At 45.7% G+C, this 19895-nt stretch overlaps 1 protein-coding gene across 1 annotated transcript in view; it reads left to right on the top strand.

Moving 5' to 3' along the window:
* Nucleotides 1-19895, top strand: part of TATDN1 (TatD DNase domain containing 1) — a 64770-nt gene that overhangs the window by 28681 nt on the left and 16194 nt on the right. The window contains exon 9 of the mRNA XM_073632226.1: nucleotides 3567-3643. Within this exon, the coding sequence (XP_073488327.1) occupies nucleotides 3567-3643 (77 nt within the window). The remainder of the gene's footprint in view (nucleotides 1-3566; nucleotides 3644-19895) is intronic.

Below are 19895 nucleotides of genomic sequence, written 5' to 3'. Positions count from 1 at the left end.
AGACATTCTGAACTGGGCCAAGATTCACACTCTCTCACTCTCAGCAGTCTTCCTGAGAGGAGAAAAGAATGTGATAGCAGATTTTCTCAGCCGAACCAAACTGAGAGAGGGCGATTGGATCCTCAACCAGGAGGTTTTCAATCTCATTTCAGAGAAATGGGGTCCTCCAGAAGTAGATCTGTTCGCGTCAAGAAGTAACGCGAAAGCCCCTTGTTTTTTCTCCCTAAACAGAGGGGAGGGAGCGCGAGGGGTCGACGCATTGATCCAGAACTGGCATTTCAGAATCTGCTATGCCTTCCCGCCCCCAGCATTATTACCGGCAGTTCTCAGGAAGTTCCAGATGGAAAACACGTCCCTGATTCTAGTAGCACCACATTGGCCAAAGAGGGCTTGGTTCTCAGTACTCAAGCAACTAGCGGTCGAACCTCCCTTATTCCTGCCACCTCGAGAGGATCTCCTCTCACAGGGCCCAGTCCTCTGTCCACAGGTTCACCAATGGCAGTTAGCGGCCTGGCTACTGAGGAGGGTATGCTAAGAGCTAGGGGTTTTTCTGAGAAATTAATCTCCACCCTCCTCAACAGCAGGAAGAAGGAAACACGCCAGATTTATAAAAAGGTCTGGGTACGTTTCAATGAATGGTGTGCGGAAGGCTCCTTTGCGGTACACAGTCCCACAACGGTGTTGGAATTCCTTCAGTGCGGGGCAGATAGGGGTTTATCCATAAGTACCCTTAAAGGTCAGGTGTCAGCACTCAGTGCTTATTTAGAAAAGCATCTGGCCACCAACCCTTGGGTGGTCAGATTCTTTAAGGCTCTGTCTAGACAAAGACCGGTTCAGGGCCCTCCCTTTCCCAAGTGGGACCTATCTTTAGTTTTACAGGGCCTGACGGGAACCCCCTTTGAACCTTTAGAGGAATGTCAACTAAAGGATCTTACGTTAAAAACAGTTTTTTTGGTAGCAGTGACAACTGCCAGGAGAGTCAGCGAGATTGAGGCCTTATCTGTTAGACCTCCTTTTTGCGTTATTTTTCCAGATCGGATCATCTTCAAGACTGATCCAGCATTTGTACCTAAGGTTGCTTCTGGTTTTCACAGAAGTCAGGAGGTAGTTCTACCCTCATTTTGTCCCAACCCCTCGGGGGAAAGGGAATTAAAATTTCATTTGTTGGACGTAAGGAGATGTATCCTTCAGTACCTAGAGCTGACCAAGAGGTTTAGAAAGTCAGACTCTTTATTTATTTTGTTTTCTGGGGCCAGAAAAGGATGCAAAGCGTCTCGACGCACTATTGCCAGATGGCTCAGAGTAGCCATTGGCCAGGCCTATACATTAGCAGGGAAAGAAATCCCAATGGGTATAAGGGCACACTCTACTAGAGCTATGGCAGCTTCTCAGGCAGAGAAGGCTGGAGCAACACCAGAGCAGATATGCAGGGCTGCAACATGGTCCAGCTATTCCACTTTCGTTAAGCACTACAGAGTGGACCTGGTGTCGGCTAGTGAGCAAGCCTTTGGGCGAAAGGTGTTGCAAGCTGTAGTCCCACCCTAACTGGTAAGTGCTCGTTCATCCTCTCATGGTGGCTGTCCTGAAAGACGAAGGGGGAAAATTAAAGTTACATACCGGTAACGTCTTTTCCAGTAGTCTTTCAGGACAGCCCTAGTTACCCACCCGAAATTTTGGGGTGTGTTATAAAAGACCAGAACGCAGCATGATAATGATATGGAATAGTATGTTATTAATGTGTTCTTGTGTCTCCCCAGCTGACCGGAGGTAATCTTGGAATATACTGAGGTCTGGCAGGGGGAAGTAAGAATTTATGGGCTGGCGCAGTGTTTCCTAAAGGAAGAGGAGGAGACTATCTCTCATGGTGGCTGTCCTGAAAGACTACTGGAAAAGACGTTACCGGTACGTAACTTTAATTTTTGCCCATTCTTCTCTGAAAAATAGCTCAACCTCTGTCAGATTGGATGGAGAGCGTCTGTGGACAGCAATTTTCAAGTCTTGCCACAGATTCTCCATTGGATTTAGGTCTGGTCTTTGATTGGGCCATTCTAACACATGAATATGCTTTCATCTAAACCATTCCATTGTAGCTCTGGCTGTATGTTTAGAGTCGTTGTCCTGTTAGAAGGTGAACCTCCGCCCCAGTCTCAAGTCTTTTGCACTCTAATGCCCCGTACACACAGTTGGATTTTCCGACGGAAAATGTGTGATAGGACCTTGTCGGAAATTCCGACCGTGTGTACACAAATCCGACGGACAAAGTGCCACGCATGCTCAGAATAAATAAAGAGATGAATGCTATTGGCCACTGCCCCGTTTATAGTCCCGACGTACGTGTTTTACGTCACCGCGTTCAGAATGATCGGATTTTCCGACAACTTTGTGTGACCGTGTGTATGCAGGACAAGTTTGAGCCAACATCCGTTGGAAAAAATCCTAGGATTTTGTTGTTGGAATGTCTGAACAAAGTCTGACCGTGTGTACGGGGCATTACAGGTTTTCTTCTAAGATTGCCCTGTATTTGGCTCCATCCATCTTCCCATCATCTCTGACCAGCTTCCCTGTCCCTGCTGAAGAAAAGCATCCCCACAACATGATGCTGCCACCACCATGTTCCACAGTGGGGGTGGTGTGTTCAGGGTGATGTGCAGTGTTAGTATTCCGCCACATATAGCGTTTTGCTTTTAGGCCAAAAAGTTTAATTTTGGTCTCATCTGACCAGATCACCTTCTTCCACATGTTTGTTGTGTCCCCCACATGGCTTCTCCCAAACTGCAAACAAGACTTCTTATGGCTTTCTTTCAACTATGGCTTTCTTTCTGCCACTCTTCCATAAAAGCCAGATTTGTGGAGTGCACAACTAATAGTTGTCCTGTGGACCTGAGCTGTGGATCTCTGCAGCTCCTCCAGAGTTACCATGGGCCTATTGGCTGCTTCTCTGATGAATGCTCTCCTTGCCCGGTCGGCAATGTCTTGGTAGGTTTGCAGTTGTACCATACTCTTTCCATTTTTCGGATGATGGATTGAACAGTGCTCTGTGAGATGTTCAAAGCTTGGGATATTTTTTTTATAACCTAACCCTGCTTTAAACTTCTCCAACTTTATCCCTTATCCCTGACCTGCATTTAGTAATGATGTGACTTTTGAAGGCAATTGGCTCCACTAGATTTTAGTTGGGGGTATCTGAGTAAAAGGGGCTGAATACAAATGCACACCACACTTTTCAGATATTTATTTGTAAAAAAAAAAATTGAAAACCATTTATCATTTTCCTTCTTCTTCACAATTATGTGCCACTTTGTGTTGGTCTGTCACATAACATCCCACAAGAATACATTCATGTTTTTGTTTGTAACATGACAAAATGTGGAACATTTCAAGGGGTATGAACACTTTTTCAAGGCACTGTATGTATATCAGAGGGGGACTTTAGATCGTAAGCTTTTTGAGACCAGGGACTGATGTGAATGTATAATATGTAAAGTACTGTATAAATTGTCAATGCTCTATAAATACCTGTATCAAATAAATAAATCTAAGCCTCTGATAAATTCTGGTATATTTAGGTCCATTCATTTGATGGAACCAAAGAAGATGCAGAAGCTATCATGGATCTGAATCTCTACATTGGCATTAATGGCTGGTAAGAAGTGAAGTTGTTCTCTTTCTTATACAGTGCATCTGGAAAGTATTCACAGCGCTTCACTTTTTCCATATTTTGTTATGTTACAGCCTTATTCCAAAATGGATTAAATTAATTATTTTCCTCAAAATTCTACAAACAATATCCCATAATGACAACGTGAAAGAAGTTTGTTTGAAATCTTTGCAAATATATTAAAAATAAAAAAGGAAAAAAAATCACATGTACATAATAAGTATTCACAGCCTTTGCCATGCCACTCAAAATTGAGCTCAGGTGCAACCTGTTTCCATTGATCATCCTTGAGATGTTTCTACAACTTGATTGGAGTCCACCTGGACCTTGGACATGATTTGGAAGATAACACACCTGTCTATATAAGGTCCCACAGTTAACAGTGCATGTCAGAGCACAAACCAAGCCATGAAGTCTAAGGAATTGTCTATAGACCTCTAAGACAGGATTGTATGGAGGCATAGATCTGGGGAAGGGTACAGAAAAAATTCTGGAGCATTGAAGTTCCCAATGAGCACAGTTGCCTCCATCATCCATAAATGGAAGAGTCAATCAAAGATAGTTTAATTTGGATGCCACATCACTAAATCTAGTGTATCAAAAAAGTATCTGTAGTAACATATGGGACTTTTGAGGCACAACGTTTTAGTGAAATTTGTAATACTTTATTTCATTTCTTTTAAAGAAGTAAACATATAATAATATTACCGTATATGTTTACTTCTTTAAAAGAAATGAAATAAAATATTACAAATTTCACTAAAACGTTGTGCCTCAAAAGTCCCATATGTTACTACAGATACTTTTTTGATACATAAATGGAAGACATTTGAAATAACCAGGACTCTTCCTAGAACAGGCTGCCCGGCCAAACTGAGGGGTTGGGGGAGAAGGGCCTTAGTCAGAGAGGTGACCAAGAACCTGATGGTCACTCTGACAGAGCTCCAGCGTTTCTCTGTGGAGAGTGGAGAACCTTCCAGAAGAACAATCATCTCTGCAGCACTCCACCAATCAGGCCTGTATGGTAGAGTGGCCAGACGGAAGCCGCTCCTCAGGCACATGGTATACCATCCCTACAGTGAAGCATGGTGGTGGCAGCATCCTGCTGTGGGGATGTTTTTTAGTGGCAGGAACTGGGAGACTAGTCAGTATCGAGAGAAAGATGAATGCAGCAATGTATAGAGACATCCTTGATGAAAACCCTGCCCCAGAGTGCTCTGGACCTCAGACTGGGGCAAAGGTTCATCTTCCAACAGGACAACGACCCTAAACACACAGCTAACAAAGGAGTGGCTATAGGACAACTCTGTGAATGTCCTTGAGTGGCCCAACCAGAGCCCAGACTTGAACCCAATTGAACATCTCTGGAGAGATCTGAAAATTGCTGTGCACCGACGCTCCCCATCCAACCTGATGGAGCTTGATAGGTCCTGCAAAGAAGAATGGGAGAAACTGCCCAAATATAGGTGTGCCAAGCTTGTAGTATCATACTCAAAAAGACTTGAGGCTGTAATTGGTGCCAAAGGAGCTTCAACAAAGTATTGAGCAAAGGCTATGAATATGTACAAGGGATTTTTTCTGTTCTTTATTTTTTTTAAATTTGCAAAGATTTCAAACAAACTTCTTTCACGTTGTCATCGTGGGGTATTGTTTGTAGAATTTTGAGGAAAATAATGAATTTAATCCATTTTGGAATAAGGCTGCAACATAACAAAATGTGGAAAAAGTGAAGCGCTGTGAGTACTTTCCGGATGCACTGTATCTGCTTAAGAAAAGAATTATAGCATAAGACAAGGATCAGGATAGGGAGAAGATGTTGCATGCATTGCCATCTGTAGGTGAAACCTGGTATTACAGGTTGTATACCTAAGAGCCAGGCACACTTTCACTTAAAGTAGAAGTCCACGTTAACACTAAAATCCCTGCATCTACAGACATCCACGATCTAACACTAACCTATCTAGCCCTGTAAAGAAGAAATCCGTATACATACCTTTTTTTGAAGCTGATATGACCCATCAGCTGTCAGCTGTGGCTTCACTATGGAGGTGGGTGTAGAGGACACAGCGGACAACAGAAGCCTCATAATAAGTCTATGGGTGACGTCACTCCCCATTTATTTCACAGCCGTTGTCTGCTGTGTCCTCCTGCAGAGCTTCTGCCGCTGGAGCGGCTTAAAAAAAAGTATGTATGTCAATTTCTTCTTTACAGGGTTAGAAAGGTTAGTGTTAGATCGTGTGTGTCTGTAGATGCAGGGATTTTAGTTTTAGGGTCCACTTATCCTTTAATTTCGCTTAAAAACTAAAGCCTATGTGAAGTCTGCAATTGTTAGGCAGCCGGTCCCATAATATATACTTCACATTAATAAAGGTTAAGTTTTACTTTTCATGAAAAATGAAAAGGTGAACTAATTCCAAATATTCTGGCCATCCCCAAGAGACTTTTTTACGGCCATATTAACCACATAATAGTTGTATAGAGTAATCAAATATAAAAGAATTGTACAAGCTTTATTTGAACAACAGTAAAATGTTATTGTATTATTAAAAACTGAGCGCGGCTGAAGAAATGATTTTACACCAAAATAACATCAGTAGGTGGTGAGATGGTTTTCCACAATTCCTGTTGCTGATACAATAGTCTCTTATGGACCAAACAGGAATCACCTAACACATTTCAGAAATACATTTCTTCCTTCAGGGGTGTAAAATCTGCAGAAACAACATCACTAATATGATGAGGCATCAACTACTAGAGCACAGTCGTCAAGACATTAAAAAACAAAGTTTGAACATCCACAAGGCCCCAAGAGGTCACAGCCAACACTCCCGCCATCTAAATAGGGTCAGGCAAAGGGCCGACCGAAAGATAGCAACTGCACAGATAGGTCCTCACTGCAGGTCCCAAACCAGCCAACTCGGTGGGGGCAAATGAATGCCCCTGCGAACTCTGCAGCACAATAGCAGCCCTGATGCCTCATGCTACCAGTGTAGCGTTTCATACACTGCAATACACAGCTCTGGAATGAGTGTCCATCATAATGCCTGCAGTAGTAAGCACTTATTGGTCAGCGCGACCATGTTTCAAGCTGAGGAATGAGAAGCACTTCTTCTGGTATGCCTTTCTGGAAGAAGAAACCTCAGATGTGCTTCTCATTGTTCAGCAAAGTTACCTTTCTGTGCTGACTAATGAGCGTTTGTCATTGCGAGCATTATGATGGTTACTTACTCCAGGCTGTGTATTGTGGTATACGGACTACTACATCGGCAGCACTAGGCATCATAGCTGGTATGTGCAGCGGGGTATGGAGGGGTGACCAGGATACTTAGTTCAGCTAGTTCACCTATTCATTTTTCGTGAAAAGGTGAACTTGCCCTTTAAATGTTCAATCCCTTGAGTCAAGAAAGCCAACTAATTTAAATACCAGTTTACCTAGTGGTTATGTGATCGCAGGCACCTTGACCCTAACGCTGTGCTGATGGGCAGGGGGCATATATGTCATCAGTGCCATGATGTAGCTTTGGGTGTGAAATTACATTCCTCTTCATGCATTCCAGTGTTCCAATTTCCCACAGGCTACCACTGGGTTTCACCATGGGATGTCTCTGGTTAGTTAGGGGACCACAGGCATGCCGGGCATCAGCACAGCATCCTGTATGTCCCATAGAAGAGAAAAGAATGCAGTCTGGCCACGTTGGCACAGATCTGCTTCTGTACTTAGCAGTATCAAACATTAAATATTAGACTCCCCACAATAAAAAAAGTATGCAAAAAACAATCAGGTGATGCACCATAAGGCATAATAATTCATTAGTGCAAACAAATTATAGAGAATAATAAAGTGGAATTCTAGATAAATCACAATCAAATAGTGAAATAAATGACACATAACGTGATAAAAGTCCAAAAAATACTCACTATATATCCAGAGTTGCTCTGACGACGTCACATGTCTAGTGACGCAACCAGGTAACGTCATTTCTGGTTTGGACGTTCGCAACCAGAAGTAGCGGTAGAGCGCTTGTATACTGACGTGAGGTGAAAGTCTGTTAACTCCTTTGTATACAGTGGGGAAAAAAATTATTTGATCCCCTGCAGATTTTGTAAGTTTGCCGGTTTTCCATCCATGGCGGTGTATTGTGTTACTAATGGTTTGTTTGGTGACTGTGGTCCCACCTGCCTTGAGATCATTCACAAGCTCCTCCTGTGTAGTTCTGGGCGGATCCCTCACTTTTCTCATGATCATCCTTACCCCATGAGGTGAAATCTTGCATGGAGCTCCAGTCCGAGGGCGATTGATGGTTATTTCGTATTTCTTCTATTTGCGAATAATCACTCCAACAGTTGTCTCCTTCTCACCAAGCTTCTTGCTGATGGTCGTGTAGCCCATTCTAGCCTGGTGCAGGTCTACAATCTTGTCCCTGATGTCCTTTGGCAGATTTTTGGTCTTGCCCATGATGGTGAGGATTGAATGGAATAAAGAGATTCTATGGACAGGTGTCTTTTATACAAATAACAAGTTGTCGTCAGAAGCACCTTCTTAAATTGACAGGACTAATCTGTGTACCACATGATAACCTACTGTAGCCAGTCTGTGGGAACCAGAATTATTATTGGTTGGTAGGGGATCAAATACTTATTTTACTCACTGAACTGCAACTTGATTTTTTAACAGTTGTATCATGTGTTTTTTTTTCTTGATGATTTGGTTGATATTCTATCATTTAAAAAACACCTGTGATAATAATTCTAGACCCTTCATTTATTTGTAGGTGGGCAAACTTACAAAATCTGCAGGGCATCAAATAATTATTTTCCCCACTGTATGTGAGTGCTTTTCTGTACATTATATGGAAAGTCTCTTCCTCTTCTGAGAAACAGTTGCTGAGATCACTGTTGATTATGGATGACTGACTACGTGGAAGGTTTTTACGCGCATATGACCTATATTAATGTATGGGTCTATTGCTGAGTTGAGCGTAACATTTGGCTGCTGGCAGTGCCCTGCGTGTTTTTGGGGTGCAATATAATATTGGAAGGACATCATGTTGGATATACTGTATACTGAGCACAGTATACAAGTACTTTACTGCTACTTCTGGCTGCGTACTTCCAAACTGGAAATTACATCACCTGGCTCCGCCTGACGTGTTGCGTCACTAGACACATGACTTAAACGGGTTGTAAACCCTTGTGTTTTTTTACCTTAATGTATCCTATGCATTACGGTAAAAAAACACCTGGCAGTGACCGGCCCCCCAGCCCCTCCGTTTTACTTACCTGAGCCCCGTATTTCCCTCAGTGGAGATGTGCTCTTCACGGGGGTCCCGGCTCTTGATTGGATAGATTGATAGTATCGCAGCCATTGGCTCCCGCTGCTGTCAATCAAATCCAATGACGCGGAGCCGAGTCTGGAATTTTTCGCAAATGCTGGACTCGGAAGCGCGCCCGCAAGATAACCCCCCCCCCCCCCGGGAGAGCGCTTCTCCTAGGGGGTTATCTGATGCAGGGAGGAGCCGCGAGAGCCACCAGGGGAACCCAGAAGAGGAAGATCAGGGCCATTCTGTGCAAAACGAGCTGCACAGTGGAGTTAAGTATGATATGTTTGTTCTTTAAAAAAAAAAAAAACGAGGGTTTACAGTTACTTTAATCAGGGTAACCTAGATATATACTGAGCTCTTTTTGGACATTTATAGCAAGTTTATCACATGTTATGTGTCATTTATTCCACTATTTGATTATGATTTATCTAATATTATTCCACTTTATTATTCTTTATGATTTGTTTGTACTAATGAATTATTATGCCTATGGTGCATCATTTGATTGTTTTTTTGCATATTTCTTTATCGTGGGAAGTCTAATATTTATTGATTACCGGTAAGCAGTGCAGCACTTATTTTAGTTTGTCTTGAAATATGTCTGATTTCTGCTGAATCGGCTGAAATTCAAGCCATGGTTGGCCCTGTGGCCACCACTCGACTTAACAAAAGTCAATTTACCCAGTTGCCTACCGGGCACTTTCACCCCCTTCCTGCCTAGGCCAATTTTCAGCTTTCAGTGCTGTCACGCTTTGAATGTGCGGTCATGCAACGCTGTACCAAACTGAATTTTTCTCATTTTTTTGAGACAGATAGAACTTTCTTTTTGGTGATATTTAATCACCACTGGGTTTTGTATTGTTTGCAAAAAAACAAAATTTTTGAAAAAGAAAAAAAGTTTTTTTTTGTTTTTGTTATAAAATTTTGTAAACAATTCATTTTTTCTCCTTCACTGATGTGTGCTGACGAAGTTGCACTGAAGAGCACTGAAGAGGTGGCACTGATGAGTAGGCACTGAAAGGCAGCTCTGACTGGCATCACTACTGGGTACTGTTGGGGCTGCACTGATGATCAGTGCCCTGAATATGTTTGCAGAGCTCCCCTGTGAGTAAATGCTGCTAATTGGCTCTCCTCTCCTCACACGCTGTCAGTGTGAGGAGAGGAATGCCAATAACCGCCATTTCCTTGTTTACATGTGATCAGCTGTGATTGGACACAGCTGATCACATGGGTAAAGAGCCTCGTCATTGGCTCTTTAGCGAGATCGGTGATGCGCTGTGTCCCAGGGACAGAGTGCACCACCGATCACTGCGCGTATGTGTGGTAAGAGTGGGAGGACGTCATATAACGTCCTCCAAGAAGAGGACGTCATATGACATCCTCCAAGAACAAGAGGGCCATCCGTCATTTGCAGTTAAAAGTTAACTGAGCTGGGTGGAAAATTCCCAGCAGCCACTGTGTGATAGCTGCGGGTCCCAGCGGTCAGAATACAATAGCCGATAGTGGAGATTCCTCCTATTTAGGATTTTTTAACTGAAAATTTTATTTAATTTACGGCACTGTCTGACAAAAGAAAACTGATAAGTGTATGGCTAGCTTGAAGGGGTTGTAAACCCTCAAGGTTTTTCACCTTAATGCATTCTAAATCTTCTGTACTGCAGCACCCCCCCCCCCAGAGCCCCCCTTTTAATTACCTGAGCCCGGTCTTTCCAGTGACTGGGACAAGCACACCAGCTCCAGCCGGTGTATCAGGTCCTGATTGGATAGATTGATAGCAGCGCAGCCATTGGCTCCCGCTGCTGTCAATCAAATTCAATGACACAGGGGTGGGGTCGAGTCCTGCTGTCTGTGTGTCAATCGACGCAGCAGCAGGACTCAGGAGCACGCCCGCACGAGTCCCCTGAGGGAGAGCGATTCTCTAACGAGGCACTCGAGAAGAGGAGGAGCCAGTAGCGCCGCTGAGGGACCCCAGAAGAGGAGGATCGGGGGCCACTCTGTGCAAAACCAACTGCACAGACGAGGTAAGTATAACATGTTTGTTTTTTTGTTTTGTTTTTTAAAAAGGAACCTTTACATATCCTTCAAAGCGGACCTTCAGTCATTTTTTCAACTTTCCATCTATTAAATCCTCTTCCCTTGTTGTTTTAAAGGGATACTAAAGGTTCGTTTTTTATTTTTTTTTTAAAAACAAACATGTCATACTTACCTCCACTGTGCAGTTTGTGTTGCACAGAGTGGCCCCGATCCTCCTGTTCTGGGGTCCTACAGGGGCTCTCGTGGCTCCTCCCTGCAAGAAAAAAATGGAAAGTAGTGCTGCGCAAATATAAAAGTCCTCAAAAAAATCATATGTCAGATGTAACAAGTGAAGTGAATGACAGGAACCACCAGTGGACACTCCGGACGACAGAAAACGACTTAATAGTGACTGTGATCACTCCACCGCACATGGATGGCCCCTCACCTTAGACAATCGACCTGAAACAGGTCATACAGCATAAACTAGGTAGACTGATCCAGATGATGATGGCATCGCCTTCACAATTCAGCACTCATCAGGTAAACGAATGATGCATATGTAACAAAAAAGCGGCAAAACATAGTGCTCTCCGTAGAAAATTTATTAAATATAAAGAATAAAAATGTGCACTTACAGAGACCGGCACTCAGATCCGATTGCCGGCTGACAAGCTTGCGATCGTATCAGCCAATGGCCGCTGTTGACGTCATGCACTCCTAGCCCCCGTACGCGTTACGTCCTGTGGGCGGGACTTCATCAGCGTGGGGCGGGATGCGCAGTGACGGCCCGCTTTGTTTATGTACAGTTCCATAGCAATGACAGCACCAATCGCAATGCAGATACAATAGCCAAGGGGGAACATGAATCCAGCACGGTCCCAACAGCTGCACATAGACTAATAGCCAGCACAACCATCCGCCTCCCCCGGAGTGAAGAAAAAGCTAGCGCCACTAATCCATGTGCAGATAATTCCCCATATAAAAGATATAAATGAGATTTAAAATAAAAAGCTTGAAACCAACACCGAGATATATGAATCTTCATAGAGAGTCGGCCAGCTTAATGCCTTTTTAAACCAAGGAAATATAGCAATTTATTTTTAAATTTTTTCTTAAAACGCATACAGTCACATTAAAAAATTGCATAAGAAAAAAGTATAAACAGAAATATAAAAAGAAAGACATCAGACCACGGGCATCGACTAGATACGATCGCATATACATAATCAATGACAATTACAGGTGTTGCAAAGAAATTAAAAGAGCTAACCCCTCTGGGAAGCTCTCTCCTGAGGGGGTTACCTTGCGGGCGCGCGCCCGTGTGATACACTCGGCGGCCATAGCCTCCAAGTGTATGACTCGGCCCCACCCTCCGGCGCGCCACGTCATTGATTTGATTGACAGCAGCGGGAGCCAATGGCTGCGCTGTTATCAATCATCCAATGAAGAGCCGACTGGAGCTCGGGCAAAGCATTGCAGGTAGGGCAAAGGCCTCTCTAAAGTAAAATATAAAGGTAGCAAAGGTGCATATGTACCATCATCCAGAAATCAATATCAAAAAGGCAGTTGGAAGCCTGATCCCCAGTCAGGCGACCAAAAATGGGGCATATTGGACTATTACGGTACAGTAATTAAGGGTAACCATAAGAGCAAATAACAGCAGTAATAAAAATTATAGTTCATTTATTGATGCAACGGACAGGACATGGTAATACAAGAACATTTAATAAAAGTACAGGCATATCGCCAATGGATTCGATAGTATACAGTACAGCACAAAATCTCAGATATCATATTCCTCGACTAGTTTCGCGGACACAATCCGCTTCATCAGGAGGTTATCTGGAGATAAGTTTTTCTGACTAAACAGTCTGAACCTGACAATTAAAAATATACAAGATTTATAAAGATACATTATCATACAATTATTATTCCAGCATCAAATTATACAAATAGGTAACGAAAATAAGGGAGGGGGAGGGGGGAGAGAGCGAATCTGCTTACCCAGGTCCCAGCAGGCCCCAGGCGCAAGGCCCCAACACCAACGAATGATCTCCCACGGCAGCCTGGGGGAGCTAACAGGATAGTAAGGGTAAGTGTATATCAGAATTGAGGTAACCCAGGTTGCCATATACAAAAGGAGGTGATATAACAATTGGTGAGTATAGAGAGGGGGGTGATGACAAGGGGGGTTGGGTGAAATTGTGGAGGATATCAATAGTTGAAAGCGTGTTATATAAAGCATAAAAGATTACAAGGTGACCAACCAAATAGGAAAGGCAATGGTAAACGAGGCATAAGGTGTTATATGGGTGGAAGGGTAAACAAGGGAGGAAATGGGGCCGTGGAAAGGGAGGGGAGTGGGGGTGGAGAGGGGGATAGGGGAGTGGGGAGGAAGGGTAGTGGGGGATTGGAAGGGAGTGGGGGGGGGGGGGAGGGGAAAGGGAAGGAAAGAGGAAGAGGGGGGTAAGGAGAGGAGGCGGGGGAAAAGGGATGAAAGGGTGGAGGGGGATGGGGAGAGAAAGGGGGAAAAAAGGGAAAGGGGGGGGGAAGAGGGGGAGGGAAGGCAGAGGGTGAGATGGAAGGTAAGAGGGGGGGAGGGGAGAGTGAGAAGGGGGGGATGCAACAATGTGAACATATGGGTGAATAGGGGGCAAAAAGTACCTGATAATAGTCAAAGCATGGAAGGGTTCCCAAAGGGGACACCCTGCCAGGGACTGGTTCCATAATAAGGTAAAAAAGAGGGTAATAATGAGGACTGCAAGCGATGGGCAAACACAAACCAAGGCATGTAAACCTAAGCCTAGGCCAGCTGCAAAGTAAAAAACAGTAGTTTAGAGATACATGATGTTGGTGCCCAAGGGTATGGGACTTAGGTAGAAAGGTGGGTGGGTACTTACCATAAACTTGTACTAGGCTGGTTGAGGTAAAGGCACCCAAGGGCAGCAGACCGAACCGTCCGGCTAGCAGGCATAGCCCGCTATAAATAGCTCCCAACCCTGCGACGCTGCGCCGTACGTCAATGGGACGCCAGCGCATGACGTCACAGGGTCAGAGGTTCCACACGGCGCGCGCGCGCGAAGAGATCGCGCGCGCACGCATGCGCACCGGCCGCAAGGCCAAGGGGACACCGTCCCAGCCAAGGCCGGTGCAAGAGGAGGGGGCGGTCCCGTGTAGGAGGCCGATCCCTCCACCAGGGACCTCACCAGGCCGCCGCGGGAGAACACAGGGGGAGGGGCCCGCGCCGGCGCTAGAAGCCAGGGCCAGGACTGGGGAAGCAGAGGTCTCAGTGGAACAAATTATGAAAACAACAATATAGGGTTAATAAAGCATAATAAAGGTAGAAACAAAATTAGAAAAAACTGAAAGACTTTATTCAGGTGAACTAGGGATGGTAATACCCTAGATACCGGTGCAGTAATCCCACAGAGACATGAACCCATAACACCTAATTGCATGATATGCATATAAGATAAGGAGGGCCAAGGACAATGCCACATGATTGGGTAAAAACATGTGGATAGAGGGCGGGTAGCCAGGGTAAGGGTGTCTGGCCGACCTATTGGGCATCTGTCTCGGAGGGTTGCATCGGGGCTAAAAATTAGCCATAAAGTAATATCAAGGGGTAAAATTGCATATGCTAGAGGCCCCCCCAACAACACACAAAATTGTGTGTCAGTGGGGGTTGATTAAAATTGAGGGGTGGAACAGATGGGGTCCGCATGGTGGGGGGCATTGGTGGCCCTTCCACTAAGACAGCATACCCAGGTGTCCCACTCGACAAAAAGACGGGTGTATTATCCACCCAATGTATACAATTAGGGCAAAGGCCTCTCTAAAGTAAAATATAAAGGTAGCAAAGGTGCATATGTACCATCATCCAGAAATCAATATCAAAAAGGCAGTTGGAAGCCTGATCCCCAGTCAGGCGACCAAAAATGGGGCATATTGGACTATTACGGTACAGTAATTAAGGGTAACCATAAGAGCAAATAACAGCAGTAATAAAAATTATAGTTCATTTATTGATGCAACGGACAGGACATGGTAATACAAGAACATTTAATAAAAGTACAGGCATATCGCCAATGGATTCGATAGTATACAGTACAGCACAAAATCTCAGATATCATATTCCTCGACTAGTTTCGCGGACACAATCCGCTTCATCAGGAGGTTATCTGGAGATAAGTTTTTCTGACTAAACAGTCTGAACCTGACAATTAAAAATATACAAGATTTATAAAGATACATTATCATACAATTATTATTCCAGCATCAAATTATACAAATAGGTAACGAAAATAAGGGAGGGGGAGGGGGGAGAGAGCGAATCTGCTTACCCAGGTCCCAGCAGGCCCCAGGCGCAAGGCCCCAACACCAACGAATGATCTCCCACGGCAGCCTGGGGGAGCTAACAAGATAACAGGATAGTAAGGGTAAGTGTATATCAGAATTGAGGTAACCCAGGTTGCCATATACAAAAGGAGGTGATATAACAATTGGTGAGTATAGAGAGGGGGGTGATGACAAGGGGGGTTGGGTGAAATTGTGGAGGATATCAATAGTTGAAAGCGTGTTATATAAAGCATAAAGGGTTACAAGGTGACCAACCAAATAGGAAAGGCAATGGTAAACGAGGCATAAGGTGTTATATGGGTGGAAGGGTAAACAAGGGAGGAAATGGGGCCGTGGAAAGGGAGGGGAGTGGGGGTGGAGGAGGGGGATAGGGGAGTGGGGAGGAAGGGTAGTGGGGGATTGGAAGGGAGTGGGGGGGGGGGGAGGGGAAAGGGAAGGAAAGAGGAAGAGGGGGGTAAGGAGAGGAGGCGGGGGAAAAGGATGAAAGGGTGGAGGGGGATGGGGAGAGAAAGGGGGAAAAAAAGGGAAAGGGGGGGGGGGAAGAGGGGGAGGGAAGGCAGAGGGTGAGATGGAAGGTAAGAGGGGGGGGGAGGGGAGAGTGAGAAGGGGGGGATGCAACAATGTGAACATATGGGTGAATAGGGGGCAAAAAGTACCTGATAATAGTCAAAGCATGGAAGGGTTCCCAAAGGGGACACCCTGCCAGGGACTGGTTCCATAATAAGGTAAAAAAGAGGGTAATAATGAGGACTGCAAGCGATGGGCAAACACAAACCAAGGCATGTAAACCTAAGCCTAGGCCAGCTGCAAAGTAAAAAACAGTAGTTTAGAGATACATGATGTTGGTGCCCAAGGGTATGGGACTTAGGTAGAAAGGTGGGTGGGTACTTACCATAAACTTGTACTAGGCTGGTTGAGGTAAAGGCACCCAAGGGCAGCAGACCGAACCGTCCGGCTAGCAGGCATAGCCCGCTATAAATAGCTCCCAACCCTGCGACGCTGCGCCGTACGTCAATGGGACGCCAGCGCATGACGTTACAGGGTCAGAGGTTCCACACGGCGCGCGCGAAGAGATCGCGCGCGCACGCATGCGCACCGGCCGCAAGGCCAAGGGGACACCGTCCCAGCCAAGGCCGGTGCAAGAGGAGGGGGCGGTCCCGTGTAGGAGGCCGATCCCTCCACCAGGGACCTCACCAGGCCGCCGCGGGAGAACACAGGGGGAGGGGCCCGCGCCGGCGCTAGAAGCCAGGGCCAGGACTGGGGAAGCAGAGGTCTCAGTGGAACAAATTATGAAAACAACAATATAGGGTTAATAAAGCATAATAAAGGTAGAAACAAAATTAGAAAAAACTGAAAGACTTTATTCAGGTGAACTAGGGATGGTAATACCCTAGATACCGGTGCAGTAATCCCACAGAGACATGAACCCATAACACCTAATTGCATGATATGCATATAAGATAAGGAGGGCCAAGGACAATGCCACATGATTGGGTAAAAACATGTGGATAGAGGGCGGGTAGCCAGGGTAAGGGTGTCTGGCCGACCTATTGGGCATCTGTCTCGGAGGGTTGCATCGGGGCTAAAAATTAGCCATAAAGTAATATCAAGGGGTAAAATTGCATATGCTAGAGGCCCCCCCAACAACACACAAAATTGTGTGTCAGTGGGGGTTGATTAAAATTGAGGGGTGGAACAGATGGGGTCCGCATGGTGGGGGGCATTGGTGGCCCTTCCACTAAGACAGCATACCCAGGTGTCCCACTCGACAAAAAGACGGGTGTATTATCCACCCAATGTATACAATTAGGGCAAAGGCCTCTCTAAAGTAAAATATAAAGGTAGCAAAGGTGCATATGTACCATCATCCAGAAATCAATATCAAAAAGGCAGTTGGAAGCCTGATCCCCAGTCAGGCGACCAAAAATGGGGCATATTGGACTATTACGGTACAGTAATTAAGGGTAACCATAAGAGCAAATAACAGCAGTAATAAAAATTATAGTTCATTTATTGATGCAACGGACAGGACATGGTAATACAAGAACATTTAATAAAAGTACAGGCATATCGCCAATGGATTCGATAGTATACAGTACAGCACAAAATCTCAGATATCATATTCCTCGACTAGTTTCGCGGACACAATCCGCTTCATCAGGAGGTTATCTGGAGATAAGTTTTTCTGACTAAACAGTCTGAACCTGACAATTAAAAATATACAAGATTTATAAAGATACATTATCATACAATTATTATTCCAGCATCAAATTATACAAATAGGTAACGAAAATAAGGGAGGGGGAGGGGGGGAGAGAGCGAATCTGCTTACCCAGGTCCCAGCAGGCCCCAGGCGCAAGGCCCCAACACCAACGAATGATCTCCCACGGCAGCCTGGGGGAGCTAACAAGATAACAGGATAGTAAGGGTAAGTGTATATCAGAATTGAGGTAACCCAGGTTGCCATATACAAAAGGAGGTGATATAACAATTGGTGAGTATAGAGAGGGGGGTGATGACAAGGGGGGTTGGGTGAAATTGTGGAGGATATCAATAGTTGAAAGCGTGTTATATAAAGCATAAAGGATTACAAGGTGACCAACCAAATAATAGGAAAGGCAATGGTAAACGAGGCATAAGGTGTTATATGGGTGGAAGGGTAAACAAGGGAGGAAATGGGGCCGTGGAAAGGGAGGGGAGTGGGGGTGGAGAGGGGGATAGGGGAGTGGGGAGGAAGGGTAGTGGGGGATTGGAAGGGAGTGGGGGGGGGGGGGAGGGGAAAGGGAAGGAAAGAGGAAGAGGGGGGTAAGGAGAGGAGGCGGGGGAAAAGGGATGAAAGGGTGGAGGGGGATGGGGAGAGAAAGGGGGAAAAAAAGGGAAAGGGGGGGGGGAAGGGGGGGGGGGGGGGAGAGGGGGAGGGAAGGCAGAGGGTGAGATGGAAGGTAAGAGGGGGGGAGGGGAGAGTGAGAAGGGGGGGATGCAACAATGTGAACATATGGGTGAATAGGGGGCAAAAAGTACCTGATAATAGTCAAAGCATGGAAGGGTTCCCAAAGGGGACACCCTGCCAGGGACTGGTTCCATAATAAGGTAAAAAAGAGGGTAATAATGAGGACTGCAAGCGATGGGCAAACACAAACCAAGGCATGTAAACCTAAGCCTAGGCCAGCTGCAAAGTAAAAAACAGTAGTTTAGAGATACATGATGTTGGTGCCCAAGGGTATGGGACTTAGGTAGAAAGGTGGGTGGGTACTTACCATAAACTTGTACTAGGCTGGTTGAGGTAAAGGCACCCAAGGGCAGCAGACCGAACCGTCCGGCTAGCAGGCATAGCCCGCTATAAATAGCTCCCAACCCTGCGACGCTGCGCCGTACGTCAATGGGACGCCAGCGCATGACGTCACAGGGTCAGAGGTTCCACACGGCGCGCGCGCGCGAAGAGATCGCGCACGCATGCGCACCGGCCGCAAGGCCAAGGGGACACCGTCCCAGCCAAGGCCGGTGCAAGAGGAGGGGGCGGTCCCGTGTAGGAGGCCGATCCCTCCACCAGGGACCTCACCAGGCCACCGCGGGAGAACACAGGGGGAGGGGCCCGCGCCGGCGCTAGAAGCCTCTGCCTTCCCTCCCCCTCTTTCCCCCCCCCCCTTTCCCCTTTTTTTTCCCCCTTTCTCTCCCCATCCCCCTCCACCCTTTCATCCCTTTTCCCCCGCCTCCTCTCCTTACCCCCCTCTTCCTCTTTCCTTCCCTTTCCCCTCCCCCCCCCCCCCACTCCCTTCCAATCCCCCACTACCCTTCCTCCCCACTCCCCTATCCCCCTCTCCACCCCCACTCCCCTCCCTTTCCACGGCCCCATTTCCTCCCTTGTTTACCCTTCCACCCATATAACACCTTATGCCTCGTTTACCATTGCCTTTCCTATTTGGTTGGTCACCTTGTAATCTTTTATGCTTTATATAACACGCTTTCAACTATTGATATCCTCCACAATTTCACCCAACCCCCCTTGTCATCACCCCCCTCTCTATACTCACCAATTGTTATATCACCTCCTTTTGTATATGGCAACCTGGGTTACCTCAATTCTGATATACACTTACCCTTACTATCCTGTTATCTTGTTAGCTCCCCCAGGCTGCCGTGGGAGATCATTCGTTGGTGTTGGGGCCTTGCGCCTGGGGCCTGCTGGGACCTGGGTAAGCAGATTCGCTCTCTCCCCCCTCCCCCTCCCTTATTTTCGTTACCTATTTGTATAATTTGATGCTGGAATAATAATTGTATGATAATGTATCTTTATAAATCTTGTATATTTTTAATTGTCAGGTTCAGACTGTTTAGTCAGAAAAACTTATCTCCAGATAACCTCCTGATGAAGCGGATTGTGTCCGCGAAACTAGTCGAGGAATATGATATCTGAGATTTTGTGCTGTACTGTATACTATCGAATCCATTGGCGATATGCCTGTACTTTTATTAAATGTTCTTGTATTACCATGTCCTGTCCGTTGCATCAATAAATGAACTATAATTTTTATTACTGCTGT

The sequence above is a fragment of the Aquarana catesbeiana genome, linkage group LG05 (assembly GCF_042186555.1).
Source record: "Aquarana catesbeiana isolate 2022-GZ linkage group LG05, ASM4218655v1, whole genome shotgun sequence".
Taxonomy (NCBI): Eukaryota; Metazoa; Chordata; class Amphibia; order Anura; family Ranidae; genus Aquarana; species Aquarana catesbeiana.
The sequence above is the reverse complement of the archived record's forward strand: the minus strand, read 5'-3'. Positions and strand labels throughout refer to the sequence as shown.